Source organism: Oculina patagonica, chromosome 4 (assembly GCF_052425735.1).
Source record: "Oculina patagonica isolate OP01 chromosome 4, crgOcupat, whole genome shotgun sequence".
Classification (NCBI taxonomy): domain Eukaryota; kingdom Metazoa; phylum Cnidaria; class Anthozoa; order Scleractinia; family Oculinidae; genus Oculina; species Oculina patagonica.
The window spans coordinates 6,034,408-6,051,578 of NC_135761.1; the positions used below are offsets into that span (position 1 = coordinate 6,034,408).

Sequence of the window (17,171 nt, forward strand, 5' to 3'; positions counted from 1 at the left end):
TGGCTTAATAACTGTGTGGCTACTCGAACCCAGCCACTTGGAAGAAAGTTGACCAACCTAAAATGAGCACAATGGATGGCTGTCCAATGACGTTAAATCTAGACAACAGCTCTTCAACAAAGTTTGTAACCAAGTGAAGGCTAATAAAAGGCACTCTACAGATCCCATTCTTCGTGGCAAAGTATAATAATTATTGTTAAATTTTATTTGAAAAATGTAGCTTGAAAACTGGTTTTGTGACTGTAAAACTGAAACTGTTGATTACTATTCAAAATTTAGGATCGAAACCAGCCAACCAAAAATTAAAGTTACCTGAGAGGTTGGGATGTTCTGCAAGATGTTGGGTTTTCTCTTTTTATGAAAAAAGTTGCCTTACTTTCTTCTCAATTAACATCTTGATTGGTTAATTTTGTTCCAAGTGGTCCAGTTCAAGAAGTTGCACTGTAAGTTGTTTATACTGTATGTTATTCTACTTATCCCATGGACACTTCCCTAGATATTTTAATTTGTATAGACTACTTATCGAAGGAAAAAATAAAACTCGAGTTGCATAAAAAATTGGCTGGTGGCACCCTGACATGAACAAGTTTGGTAGATAAATCTTTTTGCTTGTGGTAGCAAGCTTTGCATGAAAGAGAATTATTGATTTCTATTTGTATTTTGCAAGGATTGGTAAGGAGGAAACACTTCAGATGCATTTTTAAAGGGTGTTTAGCTGTGGGAGGTGCAGTGGCCTAATGGTTAGTGTGCTGGCTCCTGATTGAGCAGTCCATGTTCAAGCCCTGGCCAGGGTTATTGTGTTGTGGTCTTGTGTAAGACACTTTACTCTTGTAGTGCCTCTCTCCACCCAGGGCCGGGTTGTTCAAAGCACGATTAAGCTAATCCAGGATTAGTGTGAAGTTTGATTTCAGTTTTTTAACTTCTCATTTAGGTTTTCTGTTTATATTTTCTGCCCTCCATTTTTGACATCGACTAATAGTAATCTCAAGCTCCACAAAACATAAGTAATAAAAACACTTTTATCCACGAGAAATTGAACCCTCGATAAACTTTTAATCCTGGGTTAGTGTTAATCGGCTTTCGAACAACTCGGCCCAGGTGTATAAATGGGTACTGGCCAACTAATGCTGGGGGGTCACCCTGTGATGGACTAGTATCTCATCCAGGGGGTGTGAAATACTCCTAGTCACTTCATGCTACTGAAACCAGGATGAGCTCCAGCCTGTGTGGGCCACTAGGCTTGGCGCAGACCCTTTTTTAAACTGAGCAATATTTCGTGCAACTGATCAGTACAGTGTTTCAGCTTTTGTTGTTATCTCTGATTTCACAATTTACGACAATTTTCTTGAATTCTTAAAACTTGGTAGTGATCTAATTGATTGGTCTGGTACAGTATCCTTTGAAGTGAAGTCACTGAAATCCCCTTGTGCAAAATAATTATCTGTTCATGTAAACTTTTGTCAAGATGTCTCTGGCCATTTTAACTCCAGTCCTGCTCAAGTTCAGGCTAACCTCTCCCCCCCCCCCCCAACCTGAGTTGGACAACATTGAGTTGCTGATAAGTTGTTGTCACAGGGAGAGCACAATAGTTGAGGAATTATTAAAATAAATAAATAATAAAAGAATATTCATGTGGCTCTGATCGTTTCCTGTGTTTTCATTGTGCACAGCGCTGTTCAACTGAGAATAAATTATCTGAGATCTGCTTGCGCACAAGACAGCTTAGCAGACAACAGTGCTTATAACTGAAAATTCTCTTTATCCCCCCCCCCTGCTTTGAAACCTCTATTTTTATTCATCTGTTATAAACCCTACCTCTATTAGGGCAAGGCGTGTTATTGTGATGTATTTTCAGGGCCAATGCCCTGCTTCGTTTCGTGAGGTAGTGGAAAAACTTTCATTTCTGATGTTTCCCTTCCCTCTTCAATCCCTGACCTAATTGTTGAACGGATAACCCCTAAACACAGAATCCTGTGTGTTTTAGGGTTGTGTGTTGTTGACATTCAAAACTGAACAAAAAGAAACTGAGAATTCGATGTCCAATCGGCAATGTGGAAACCATCAAACTGTTACCCCATGTGGGGAGTGACGACCAAGCTACATGTGTATTTTCCGTGTTCAATACATAAAATATATTTCGAACCGTAAAGGATTGTGGTTAGAGCAAGCAATATGGCGGGCATTTCACCTGATGGTGTTGATCCCGTTTTGTTATTTTGTGACACATTTAGCCATCCAGAAAATGAGGTAAGTAATAAAACCTCTGAAGATCTCAACAAAAGTAGTTTCTTTTAAATTTGTTGTGAAATTCTGAAGTTACAACCGCAATTGTTAAGCTTTTTATGTGCTTCATGCACGTCAACCATTTTTTTACAGACACACTTGTCTTCTTCATGTCGATCATGTCCCAGTTGAAAGTCTAAACGCTAATATACCTTTTAACAAGAACTGAAGATTAAATAAGTGGTTCGATATGTACTGACTACGTTAGTTAAATGTTATACATTAAATTCACTTGATATATATGTGGAGTTTAGCTAGCTTATTAATTAAGCCCGGGCCAAACGAGGATAAGAGTTGATGAGAGCTGACTTTAATGAGAGTTTTCGACAACTTTCTTCGACTATCATCAACTCGGGCCAAACGAGAGAAAACTCCTATTGACTCTCATGAAAAATTTGAACACGTTCAAAGTCTTGAGAGGGCATGAAGGTCGATGAGAGTGCATGCACACGAAGTTCAGGCCAAACGAGAACGAGACCTTGAACTCTTGTCAACTCTCATCCTTGTTCTGCCTGGGCTTTGCGTATAAAAACCAACAGAGTTTTGTTTAGAGGATAAGCAGACATGCCTGGGTATAAAGTGTAGATTGTGTTTAACTGGATTTTAAAATTGAAAAAAATGTACGGTAGCTTTTAAATGATTACAACTCACACATAGCACTAGCTGATTGCACATTGGCCACATCCACACAACTGTGTCCATATATTCCATTTTCCATGTCATTATTTAGGAAATGCATCTTGACTTGGTGAGCTTTCCAAGACCAGTTTGTATACAAGAAGTAAGGGTGATACCAGCAGGACACAGAGTTCATGCTGCAGTCAGTGAAAGAGAGAAAATGGGGTAGGTGGAAATTTGTGGCATCAGATTTGAGCTGTTTTTGTGGCCAGTAACGTCAGCAGCAAATAAGCTTAAATATATATCGAAATATTTGTCTTTATGATTAGCACTCTGGAATGTAAAGACTTAAAGATGAATTCCAGTCCGTACTGCGCAATCTCGGCTGCAATGTTTATGGGAGCCCAACACGAAGGAATGTTTACAAGCAAAACTAAAAATTCCGCGACAAACTTACCTTTTTCTTCATTATTAACGCCAGATATCCTTGCAGAACAAATTATAATGAGTAGAAGAACCTTGACGCTATTTCAAACCGACGTTTCAGCTCATCGGAAATTCTTGAAGGAAACGAACTGTAATTGCGGACTAAGAAACTTCATGTATGCTGTCACCGAAGTGTAACGTTTCAACGAATTCAAAACAAAAACGAAAACAAACCCCGAGTCTGCGCAGTACGGACTGGAAATCAGCTTTAATATATATTACATAAATTGCACTCCTCTAAAAAGCTTCAGTGTGAATCAAAAAGTATAAATGCTTAGAATGATTACAGTACCGCTCAAATGTAAGTTGACAGTCTCGACTCGATCCTCGAGACTCGATCCTCGAGACTCGAGACTCGATCCTCGAGACTCGATCCTCGAAATGTTCGAGTTTCGAGTCTCGAGGATCGAGTCTCGAGTCTCGAGGATCGAGTCTCGAGTCTCGAGAAACAAGGCGGTCTCGAATATTCATAACTCGAAAGGCTTTCGAGGAAACGATTTATTTCTCGAAGAAAGAATAAAAGCCGCTCGCACCTCATGTACAAGTGTATCGCGTCCACATTCAGCGCATGAAATATAAACCTTCTCCGACACGTAACATTCGACAGTACGATATATTCGCGCCGATCGTAATTCCGTTTACTTACCTAAAAGTACTGACACAAACTCGTCCTTGAAAGCCGTGATCGACGACTTAAATTTAGAAAAGGACGTGAAAAGAACGTGTAGTTCAAACTTGTACTCTAACTTAATTGTCAACCCGCCGTAAGTGCATGTTTTCAACCACGAAGATATTTCAGTTATTGGTTTACAAGTTCATCCTGAGTTTTCGCAAATAAAACTACAAATTTAATTTCTTTCACAAAATGTTCTGTAATTCAGCATCTGAAGCATTCGATGCGAAACGATGTAAATGCCACGAATCTTGTAAGCTGAGCCGTAGAATAGCACCGACAAAATCGCGCAAGCAAGTTTCATACGCCTGAATTTCAGACGTCTCTTTCTGGTCGCTACTGAAATTCAGACAAGAGTTTCCGTAAATAAAACCGGTTCTTAAATTTGAGTTGTAAAAATTCTGCAGACGGCAAACGAAACATTCCACGTGAAAAACATCGAAGCCGTGAAACCTTCCGTGTAAATAAATGGCAAGACAGACTTGTGTCGCGCCATCGCGTCTAGCTTGAAATGAGCGTGTTTTATTTTTTGTGAATTTGGCATAAAATTCTTAAAACCTAAATTCTTCTTGAATGAAACTTGTCTTCATTTATAACACAGATATCGGCGTTAATTATTATTAAAGCTTTAGAGAAGTTATACAAATTTTGATTTTTGAAGCGGTGCAGTTATAAAAGTTGGCAAAATTTGCATATGTCAAAAGTAATTTGAACCCTTTCGAATAAACTCCAGCGTAAATAAATGTAACACAACGCCCGCACGCAAGTATCCGATTTTTAGATTCTTTCATACACACGTAACTGCGTTTTTCAAAAGAAAACTAAATGAAAGAGTGAACTTTAAGGTTTAATATTCGTATCCTAAATCATAGTAAAACAATCGTATGCGTGACATTGCACACGTGCTTCATGTTTGTCCTAAGATCGCCTGAACGCAGGTTGTATTTGTCCATGTTGATTCGGCGGGACCGCACTAACTCCATCTCGGTTACTTCTGGTTCGATTTGCTCTCAATTCATTCACTATCGACGGTTTCGAGCTCCTATTTCGAACTTTTTGGGACGGTTCGAAATATTAAACGACCAAGCGCGCGTTGTTACAGCAGAGATGAGTAGCCGGCACGCTGGCTTCGACCATAGTACAACACTCGAGAGTGCGGCCCGCTTGAGCAATTTTATTCTCGAGGAATCATTCAAGCGACAAGCTCATTATTTTTCTCGACTCGAGACTCGATCCTCGAGACTCGAGACTCGATCCTCGAGCCTCGAGACTCGAAACTCGAAATTTTCGAGTTTCGAGGATCGAGTCTCGAGGCTCGAGGATCGAGTCTCGAGTCTCGAGGATCGAGGCTCGAGGGACTGTCAACTTACATTTGAGCGGTACTGTACTTTGTGGAATGTTAGTTTGAATTCTTATATGGGAAATCCAACCAGGTGGGAGACGACTAAAATGCAACCCTTCGTAGGAATTAAACCTGTAGTTTGATCTCCTATCTAATTGGCTGCGGGTAATTGAAGGCGTAAGCGCAAGAAACGCACTTTGTGTTTTGGCCAAATTGAAAATTCTCACAAACAACTCCAAATTTCGCACGCAAGTTCGTTTACGTGTGCTCAACACTGCCCTGTACAGTCAACTCTCGCCTTGCGGACACCCCGCTATTACGGACGCTCGATATTACGGACAAAATTCAGATCCCCGGCGAAAGTTATAGAGGTTTGACTGGAAATGACTCCCGCTATTACGGACTCTCGCTATTACGGAATTACGGACACTTTCGTGGTACCAAAAGAACAATTTTATTGTTTCGACTCTCGATAAAGCGGACACCATGAACTTCTCACATAACATTATTGCAGAAAATTGCAGTGTGTTAAATACTATTTGTCGAAACACACTTCAGAAGTCTTCTGCAATAATTATTTTTGCATCAATTGCTTCAGTAGCTGTACACCAGACTTTGTTTTTTCACTTCAGCTTGCGCCCTTTTCTTTCAGACGACTCCTTTTGAGAGATCAAACCCTCAAACCCTCGACCATTGTCATTCTCCATACCTAACGACTACTGAGTCTTTTCACGACTGTTGATAAGCTCGTCATAGCCCATACTATTTTACCTATGTTAACGCCATTTTTTTCCTCACACCCCGCTATTACGGACTCTCGCTATTACGGACACTAAACGAAGTCCCGAGCGTGTCCGCTATAACGAGAGTTGACTGTATTTAGTTTTGCTGGTCTTTCCTTCGTTTTCGAAAAATAACACATGCAAAAAGACAAGGTTTTTGCTTGTGCGGCGTCTTTTGACTTTTCTTTTACAAACGATAAACAAAGGAAACCTTTTGTTTCTCAAGACGATGAAGTCAGCTAAATTTTTAGGGTTACAGTCCTAGCCCTAACGCAAAAGGTAACCCCAAGGCCGTAGGGTCGGGGTTAGAGTTTCAGATTAGGGTTACAGACTTAGCCCTAACGCAAAAGCCTAGCCCTAACGCAAAAAAAAAAAAAAAATAAAGTTTAACACTAACCCCAAGGGATTAGGGAGTTAAGCCGTTTCAAGTTAAGTTTAGGATCAGAGTCAGCCTCAACCTTTTATAGATCGCGCTTTTAATGCAACTAAGCTTTCACGCCAGTTTGCTTGCAGCTAGCTTTTCTGCAGTCTGCTTGCGGTTAGCTAGTTTTTGTTGTTTCGGGCAAGACTATTTTACTCTGTTTAGTGTTACCGTTAGCTGTAATTTGCCGAGGTGAAAGTGAAATAAAGACTGATTGTTGATTGAATACGCTTGCTCGTGTTGTCACATTATACTAGTTTTGCTTTCAGTTGAGTGCCGCCGGCTTGCTCTCACTTCTATCTCCACTCCTTACATCATCACACATCTACAAAATCCCGCGAAAACAAGATAAACTAAGGCACGAATCGATTGATTGATTTATTGATTGATGAATATTTAATGAGACACAGAAAATAATTTTGCGAGGGAACGTCCCCTGGGGAACATATAAAGAATTTTTTAAAGTCTAAAACCAGGTCACTTCTCGGCAACTTTGTCGCGGCAGAACCCAAGCGGACCCTGTAAAACTCGCGTTGACGAAGTTCCCGGCAAGAAACCTCTTGTTTTAGACTCTCTGTGCGACCAGGCTCAAAACTACCTTGTTTGCAACGTTTTTTCCGAAGCGCTAAACAGCGCTGTTGTACAAAACAAAGGCAGAAACATCACTCAGTTCTTCGAGCGATGCTGTAAACTTACGGGTATTCAGACTTAATGATGTCCTTCAACCACCTGGCAGCCGCACTTACGCTAAAACTAACCAAAGGCTTCAAATGATTTTCAGGAACAAACGGCCATTTTTTTTTTCTCTCTTTCCTCTCACGTGACACCTATCAGGTGACATCGCGTCACAATGTGTTATCCAGTCCTTTTCGTAAAGCGAATCCTCAAAATGGTGGCTAAGGAACTAAAAAGCATGGCTCTGACACGTTTTTCAACCTCCCCGGACAGTTAAATAACGCTAGAAGGAAAGATTTACACGCGATGTGTCGAAAAACTCATGCTGCTGGCTGACTGTGGAGAACGTAAGCTTTGCAAAACGCCTTTGTTCTTTGCATACGTAATTTCTAAAAAACGAAGCTAGATTCAGCGAATTTGAATACAGATCAATGTTAAGCACACGTAAACGAACTTGCATGCGAAATTTGGAGTCGTTTGTGACATTTTTTTAATTTGGCCAAAACACAAAGTGCGTTTCTTGCGCTTAGGCCTTCAATTATTTTCCATTGAAGTGAAATCAAAGTGAAAGCTGACATGTTTTTTTTTCTGGATTGGCAGTAACAGGGATAGACATCTTTTGTCCTAAACCAAATTATAGCGGAGCTCCCAGCGGCCCATAGGGCCACAGAGCAGAGCCCCATACCCATAGAAAATTAACAGACCCATGCTTCACATGAGGGGACGCAGGCGGTGTCAACTGTAAGTTCTTCAGAGGAATGCTAGGATATTATCCTAGCATTCCTAACATACCTCACACCAGGTTCCTTCGCTTGAGCCGCGAAAGGTGTCATAATCTGTTTCGCTGTCAAAAACATTATTTAATCTAATGAAGACCAGAAAAAGATAATCATAATACCGTCGACTACCTTATTCTCACTTAATTTCGCGAGTACTAAATTTCGCGATTTTCGCGATTTTGAAAAAATCGCGAAATTTAATACTCGCGAAATATAGGACACGCGAAGTTTAAAATCGCGAAATTTAATATCGTACTGATAATTTAAAAAAATAATGAAACTCGATGTGTTTTATCATGGTTATTCTAACATGTCTGAGCTTCATGTTTAGTGTTTTTTGTTTAATTTTGTCCATTAGTTATCTCCCACTCTTTCAGTCGCACTGTTCGAACTGTTCTCTGCGGCCAAGTTCCTCAAAATCTCGCTCTTGCAGTCGTAGAGGAACCTATTAGGGATTTAGACTATTGAATACCTTATGTTTTGTTTTGTGTATATTGTTTTGTTTACTGTTTTTTACGATGACTTTCATATTAATTATGTTGTTACAGTTTCGAGGTCAAAGCTTCATATTGAAGAATAGACAAAATCGCGAAATTTAATACACTCCAATTGCACCTTCCTCTCAAAATCGCGAAATTAAGTACTCGCGAAATATGGCTCTTGAATTTTCGCGAAATTAAGTACTCGCGAAATTTAGTGAGAATAAGGTAATAATTTTGTGATGTTGTGATAACAGCGCGCTGTGATTTCGAGTTTTTAAAATGTTGTCGATGTACCTCGGCAAAATCGGAAAAACAAGGAACCAATTTTAAAGATGATTATTGAAGAAAGCGTGAAAATAAACAAATTTTTAAACTGACAACGAAAATGCACAGCACATTTTATAATACCGGGGAGGCTGTTAATAAAATACAGCCGGTCTGCTGTATCGGTACACCTTGTTCGATTTTCCTGATCGAGCCTATCAAAAAAACTATAGAATTTTCGAACTGACGAGCGCATATTATAGCCGCAAGTAGCTTACCAAACTGAATTAGCTGCATAATGAGCGGCCGACAATAATAGAAAGGCCAAAACAGTATAATTCTTGAACTGCGAGAGTAGCGGCCTTTTGCGTACTAGATTCGTACTGATAACAGGCCCGTAACATCACGAAACTGAATCTTAAAGCTGTATCGAAGCAAAGCCTTCAGAAAAAAAACGCATTCAATGAAAAACAATGCTAAATAACGCCGCACTGTTTCTATTTTCAGCATTTTGTACAATGTACAAGTGTTGTGGCAAGCATATGTGTGCAGCCGTCTTCAATAGAAACATGCACATAAAATTATTTTTTGCAGTTGTTCCATGACGCTGCACCACCTAAAACAACGTTGCCAGCTAATGATTAGTTACTCTTGATTATGTATTCCATTGGGAGAACAGACTTGAAAGTATATATTGTGGCTCGATGATAAGTATCTCCGGGTTGCGGTCTAAACTATATGACCCACCAGTTGAAGGAAAGAACATTGGTTACATCGGACTGTATGAGGCGCGCCGCCCGCCAGCTCCGATGGAGAAAATATTTTAAAGCGATGCCGTATTAGAATTGCAGGTTACATCGGACTGTATGAGGCGCGCCGCCCGCCAGCTCCGATGGAGAAAATATTTTAAAGCGATGCCGTATTAGAATTGCAGTTTACATCGGACTGTATGAGGCGTGCCGCCCGCCAGCTCCGATGGAGAAAATATTTTAAAGCGATGCCGTATTAGAATTGCAGGTTACATCGGACTGTATGAGGCGCGCCGCCCGCCAGCTCCGATGGAGAAAATAGAATTGAGCAGAATTAGAATTGCAGGTCAAGTTGCTAATACTGGTCAGTTTTAAAATTAATCTTTACTTCGACGATAAGGCTGTATATTTTAGAGAACGAATAGAAAATGAATGTAGCGAAACATAATGTATCGCAAATAAAATGAGCCCGCTCAAATCTGTGTTTTTGTAACAAGAATCAGACCAAATGTTACAACAAGATGGAATCTTCAATTTACTGACCATGACCTAAAAATAGTAATGTTTAATGGATTGACTTACCTGGCGATCTCCTTATTAATACTGATCCATGACATGATAGCCCGGGCTAAAACAAACACAACATTTCGAACGATAGCGTGCAGTTGAGCGCTTGCCTTAGTGCTGCAGAACGAGTGTCCGTGAAACCGACAATTAATTTTCACGGCACAACTGAAAGGTACGAACCATTTGCAATATGTCATAACATATTCAGGATTTTGAACGACTTTCTGCGTGGAAGGCGCCAGTGTCACCGCAACTCGCGGCTGGAAACTCACAGTAATTTTCTCTTGGTAAATCCACATGAATGATCGATCGATAGAACATAGAAATGATCATCTTGCATAAGGCAAAAACAACCCTAAATCTTAAAAGGTCGAAACGTTTACGCAACATCAAAGTATCTAGAAATCATTCCTTGCTAGATGAGCTTCTTCTGTCTTTCCCCAATTGCCGCCAAAGCAGAATTCGCCGCGAACATTATAATTTATTCTGCCGCCAGAATGGAAATTGATCCATGTAATATAACACAACTGATGAGAAGATAATTCAAATGCTGCTGACAAATAATAACACTTTCGGTAACCGCAAACTAATCCTCTTAAGAAATCAGGAACTTACAGTTGACGCCACTTGCGTCCCCTCATGCTTTTGGTTTTTCATGGTCATCATGGCTAGTGGCATGGTTCTTGGGCGTGTGGGCCCTAGCGACGATGACGACGATGACAACGTCGCCCCAACATGGCAGCCATGCTCCAGAAATAGGTTTAAGGTTATAGTTAGCGTCAGCTTATATCTTTGATATTGGACATCCATGTCATGGTCAATTAAAAGCTGTCACAACAAGATATCTGCAGACCAGTATCACATGACTATCAGGGGCTCACATAGAACTCCTCAAAGTTGAGGAGTTTTTTGGAAGTTTACCGCTGACCAAGTAATAGTTTACATTGGATCGTGGGCTCAAGTGCTATATTTTTTCTGTTATCAGTCAGTAAATTCGGATTTTTGAAAAGGGCAAAGTAAATAACCGGGGAGCTCAGCTTTTAGGCTTGGATAAATCTATTTAAAAGCCACTTTGCTGAAAACTTTGCTTATCTGTACAGCTACTTACCAACATTGTTTAGCATGCACCCTGCAATCTTATCATAGACACCTTATCCTAGGTGGCCTTCCAGGAAGGCTCTTAACTCCAGGGAGTAGGGGCCCAGAAACACTCATATGAAAATGATGGGGATGCTTCTAACAGAGACCAGTCTGAGGGTCTCCCCTAACTCTCCCCCCAACCCCTAAAACAGACCATTTTTCATGCCAGATCAGTCTATACGGCCAACACAACATGAGTGTATTTTTATTTCTACGTGTGCAATCCTAAACGAGATTGATGGCTAAAAATATTGTTGTTCTATCCTGAACGCCCTAAGTGAGGCCAAAATCCTTAATAAGCGAGACAAGGAGCATACCTGTCCCTTTCATATGGCAGTCCCCCCTTGAGCGTTGGGCGGGTTTGAGCGAACTTTAGAGTATTGTTACTCCCTGTGGATAAATCTACCGGTATGCTAGTCCTTTGCATCTCTTAACCCATGTCAATAGCCACTGAGTAAGTAACTTTGTAAATCTGCAAGCCTATTTACTATATATGTGGATTTCTGATCCTAGCAACAAGGGTTAAATGTTTTACCTTGCTGATAGAACACTTGTCCAACTTTATTTTGTCAGCCCTGGGCTTTTGAAATAAGGTTATTGAATGTGTGAACCCTAAAGTTTCTTAATAACATTAAACGAGTTCTGATTTGTTTATAGGGAGACACATCCACCTTCTTTTAAGCTGGATTTGTTCATTCGAAATCTTGACAGACCTTCAGATGTAGTGTTTGAAAGACTTGGACAGTAAGTGTTAGTTTGTTCTAATTAATGCAGTTAATAGATTTTTCAAGGATTGATTCTATACAGTCAACTCTCGCCTTGTGGACACCCTGCTATTGTGGACACTCCCTATTACGGAAAAAGAGTGAAAGAGGTTTGACTGGAAATGACTCCCGCTATTATAGACTCTCGCTAGAACGTACACTAAACGACGCCCCAAGCGTGTCCGCTATAACAAGAGTTTACTGTACTTATTACAGTAAATTAAAAGATAGGAAGCAACTTATAACACTGTTAGATAATTTCTCTTTTATTATTTTTTTGTAGACTGGAGTACAAGGAACCAAATAACTTCCAGCTGGTTACATATTCCAAGGTAGGATTAAAAAACACACACAGACAGTTAATAAACTTCAACTTCCAACTTCAGTGTCTGCATTACACCTGTAGGAAATCAACTCTGTAAAGACATAAAAATTCATTTGTTATTCCAGCCATTTTACAAAATAATTAATAAAGTGTGTCATGTTTTAACCTCCAAAGAGCAAAATTTCTTTTACAGTACGACTTGGGGAATACCCACATGTCTTGATTAGCCATTAATTTATTTTGTTAAAAATGATAGTCTAGCCAGTTACTGAAAGCAAAGCTGATGTAAGTGAAGTCAATATCTGTCCTTTGCAGTATGACAATTAAACACCTTACCCTCATTCAATCACTCCTATACCACTGTTAATTTGTTGTTCCCCCTCTCTTCAGAATTTCTCTAAGACCTTGCATTTCTCTTTGCTTGCAAAGGGCCATTTGTGGGCTCCCAGGAGATGTATGAGAGTGAGTACACAAAAATGGAGCCTTGGGGGAAGGGTTACAGTAAATACATTTCTCTATTATTTCTTATCAATAGGGTGCCACAGATGTTGTTGTTTTGCGTGGTTGGTACAACAGAATTACTATCAGCTTGTATGGCTTATTCACTGATGTCAATCAACGTCCACAAGAACCACGCCCAGAACCAAGAGTTGAGCGACCCCCAGTTATTGTTGAAACAAGGGTTTCTGAGAGAGACCCTGAGAGGCTGGAGAGAGAATCTGAAAAGACTCCCCATGAAAGAGTCCCTGAGAGGGCTGAAAGAACTCATGACAGAGGCGCAGAAAGGCCCATGAGACGAGAGCGGAGTGCTGAAAGAGGCCCATTTGATCCAGCCCCTAGTGACAGGGATACAGATGAAAGGGTTCCTGAGAGGTCTTCAGAATTAAGGGACAGACGAGAAGAGCAACTGCCTGTAAGAGAGGAAAGGAGAATTGGAAAAGACAAGGAAAGAACTCCTGTCAAATCACCATCCAAGTTGAAATCTCCTCCAAGATCACCCGAGAGTGTTACAGCAACTGTTGGTGAGAGTACTGCTGCTAAGCCAACCACCCCACCAGGGTCCCCAAGGGAGGAGGTTTGTACATGTTACTACTTTTTCTGCACTACACATGTACTACATTGAACAGAGTCAAAGCGTTATGTCACAGTGTAAAATTTTTAATTTTATGGATGTTCTTGCTCCACATTGAAAAATGTCAGTTGCAATTTTAAATTTCCACGGCATGCTTTTGTAATTGTATAGTGTAAAGAAGATATAGCTCTTGAGATGTTTTATGTATAATTTATAAGCTGACTTGCAAAAATAGCATTTGTTTGTGTGACACGTATCTTCCTAATGCAAGAATGTTTCCTTAGCAACCAGCTGGTGAAGGGTCTGGTAACCAGTCTCCTGATGAATTGTTTGAGCCACTTACACCTGACAGATCTCCATCAAACTTGTTCATGTCTGATGAAGAGGAGGTAGAAGAACCTGTGAGTAATGACGCAATGCAGTTTTCATTATACGTTGTATAGTAAAAGAGATCAATGGACATAAAGCTGCCTCTCATTCACTCCTGCTACTAGGTGCAACTTCATAGCGGGAGCGAATTAGAGGCGGCTGTATTTGCAGGTAACGGGAAGACTGTTTTATGGATTAGGATTTTCTATATGCTGGGCAAAAATGACACTTTTTTTTACAGACGTTTAATTTAGAATAATGTTAACCACCAGATAAATTGCTATCCAGTGGATAAGTGCTGGCAAAACAAACTACAGTACTGTTGAATTTCCATAAGTCAAACCTTCAATAACTCAACCTCCTGCTAACTCGAATCTTTTTCGATTTCCCTTAAAGGTTCAAGCTATCGGGATTTAACCCTATCCAGACTGGGGGGGGGGGGGCGGAAAGTGCCCGCACTGACTTTGAACGCTTATAACTTCTTCAAGATTCAACCAAACGCTGCCAAACTTTGCGAGTTTATCTAAAAGTTATCTGGGAATAATTTGGTAAGATAGGTTGTTGTGTCAGAAACTTGACGTCACCATGGCAACAGCATTTTGACAGGCATGTTTTCCCAAATTTGGAATTTTTGTGTTTTTATTTATGAAAAATAACTTTAATGCTATTATTTTCACCTTTTTACGGCTTTTAAGCATGGTTTTATTGATTTTGAGTACTTTGCAGTAGTTTTGGGCGGTTTTCTGATGTTTTGGAAAAATTTCGAAATCCAAGATGGCGGATCCAAGATGGCAGCTGTTTTGACATTATGATGTAATTGTCACGTGGTGTGACGTCATCATCCCAAGTGACGTATACCGAAAGATAAATTTCAGGACAAACTATATATCCTCTAAGTTTCATTGTGATTGCTTAAATATTCTGTAAGTTACAGAGGCGGGGGGGGGGGGACGGAATCCCCCCCCCCCCCCCGGTCTGAAAAGATCCAAAAAAGCCCGGTCTGGATAGGGTTAACTGTAAGCCATCCACCGGATAGTTTTTTATCTGGTGGATGTTATTGATCCTTTCACTGGGGCCAGATGGTTATTGGAGCATTTGTGGTAGCAGTCCACACCAAATGCACCAATAATGTCAGTTGATACAACAGTACTGTTAGTTAGGTTTTTGTTGATCAGTAGTGTGGATGTAAGAGGGTTGCAAAGGGGGGATGGTGATTCCATTTCACGCACAAGTTTTAACCAAATTCATGTGTCATGCATACTTGAAACAGCAGAATTCACGGATCATTTGTCTTTTCTAGCTATTTTCACGTGTAACGGTCTAATTTTTGCCTCATTTTCACGCATCATGTTCAAATTTTTGCCCAATTTTCACGCGTCATGGTCTAATTTTTGCCCCATTTTCACGCGTCATGTTCTAATTTTTGCCCAATTTTCACGCGTCATGGTCTAATTTTTGCCCCATTTTCACGCATCATGTTCTAATTTTTGCCCAATTTTCACGCGTCATGGTCTAATTTTTGCCCCATTTTCACGCATCATGTTCTAATTTTTGCCCAATTTTCACGCGTCATGTTCTAATTTTTGCCCCATTTTCACGCGTCACAGTCTTGTTTTTGCCCTTTTCATGGTCAGGCATAAATCCTTTGTCACCCTCATGTAAGGGCACATGTTGCGGAATGTATGCAACAAGTGAGTTTCATATTATTATGCAGTGTTAATTTTTTTTTTTTTTTTGGCAGGATGGTTATGAAGAGATCCTAAGTGATGAAGAGGTATGTTGTATATTGTATGACTATAATGTCACTTATTAGAACTGACAGGGATTGAAAAAAGTGCCTTCTGGTCACCCATGACAAGAATTTTGAATTCTACTGGGCAGATTTCAAGTTTCAAGATGACTTTCCCAATGGGCCAGGGCCCAGGCAAGTCATCTGCCAACTAAATTGTATAAACATAAACTAAGACAAGCAAGAAACAACCTCGCTGGAAGGCAATATTTGAGAGCTGCTTGTCTAAAGGGCAAGCTGGAATTCATGACAAGTTTTTTTCAAGTCCTGCAATATAAAAAAAACGTGTTTAGAACAACACAAAGACATTCTGGGAAAATTAGGCAAAGGTTTACCGCTGCTACCAATGTGTGGTTCCAGAAAATTTTAAGATCAGAAGATATTAATGGATATTACTGGGGGTGGGAGAGTTCTCAAAGGCCAAAAACTTTAAGGAAGTGTGTGAAGCTTAATTGGAATTTCCAGAGTGGGAAAGGGGGGGGGGGGTAGGAAAAACCCCTTCTGTGATTCTGTGGGGGAGGTATGGATAATTTATGGAACTACACAATAACAGGCTGCTCCCAATTTGACTGAAGAAAGGTTTTGTCCAGATGATGATATGGTTGGCCAAGTTTGAAAATGGAGCTAGAGAATTTGGAGCCATGGGATATTCCAGCCTATATTTTTAATTTTCCATGTACCAAAAATAAAACATGTGTGATTCCATTGTTTCTCGATGCAATTCATAACTACCATTTTCAAGCTAGCATAAACAGCTAACTTTTCTCTGTGTTTTCTCACGTGTAAAACATTCAAGTTTGTCTGAAGTTGATGCAAAAGTTTTCAAAGCCATTGTTTTGTGTGCAGAAACACACAGGCGGAGCTGTCAAACTTGACATGCTGACGCTCCAAAGGTTAAGTGGTTCAGTTGAAAAACATGACGGTTTGTCTAGACAAACTTGAATGTTTTACGCGTGAAAAAAAAAAAAAAAAAAAACAGGGAAAAAAGTTGGCTGTTCACGGTAGCTTGAAAATGGTAGTATCTGGTACAATAGTAAGATTTATGATAATGACATGTTTCTTTTTTTTTCTGTGTTATATATAGGATATGGATGATGGAACTCTAGAGGATGCAGTGAGTGTTAGAAAAATGTTCTTTTACTGTTGTGAACTAGATTTATTTTCTATCACCACATTAATTTTGTAAATCATTTTTCTCTGCAACTGTTGTCTCCAAAACTCACCCTTGCTGCTTTCAGTTTTGTTGTTGTTTTTATACAAACCCGGTTTGAGAAGGTGAGAAAAAGAACCCTGCTTTTGTTCCCCTTACAAGCTTTGTTCAAATGCCCTTGTTTATTTAGGGAGAATTTGACCTTAACAATCAGTTTTATCCATAATGTGTAAACTTTGTTTGCTCATCATTTTGTTTTCAGGATGTTCAATTTGGGGATTTGGATCTTTACAGTGAAGATGCTTGGATGTCGGTGTCTGTTAGTTTCAACCCTTACCAGTGTGACTTGTCACCGTTAACTGTAAGTTTTGGAGTGTTCTCACTAGGATTTTTGGGGATTTTTTTTTTTATTGGTTTCTGTAAACAAAGTTCACCATGACA

At 39.9% G+C, this 17,171-nt stretch overlaps 1 protein-coding gene across 1 annotated transcript in view; it reads left to right on the forward strand.

The window, feature by feature from the left end:
• The first annotated feature begins 2,155 nt into the window (after positions 1 to 2,155).
• LOC144651175 (protein virilizer homolog) overlaps positions 2,156 to 17,171 on the forward strand; it is a 44,122-nt gene continuing 29,106 nt past the window's right edge. Inside the window, exons 1-9 of the mRNA XM_078511065.1 lie at positions 2,156 to 2,247; positions 3,014 to 3,126; positions 11,919 to 12,005; positions 12,309 to 12,357; positions 12,886 to 13,425; positions 13,707 to 13,823; positions 15,533 to 15,565; positions 16,665 to 16,694; positions 16,993 to 17,091. Of these exons, the coding sequence (XP_078367191.1) occupies positions 2,173 to 2,247; positions 3,014 to 3,126; positions 11,919 to 12,005; positions 12,309 to 12,357; positions 12,886 to 13,425; positions 13,707 to 13,823; positions 15,533 to 15,565; positions 16,665 to 16,694; positions 16,993 to 17,091 (1,143 nt within the window). The 5' untranslated portion in view covers positions 2,156 to 2,172. The remainder of the gene's footprint in view (positions 2,248 to 3,013; positions 3,127 to 11,918; positions 12,006 to 12,308; positions 12,358 to 12,885; positions 13,426 to 13,706; positions 13,824 to 15,532; positions 15,566 to 16,664; positions 16,695 to 16,992; positions 17,092 to 17,171) is intronic.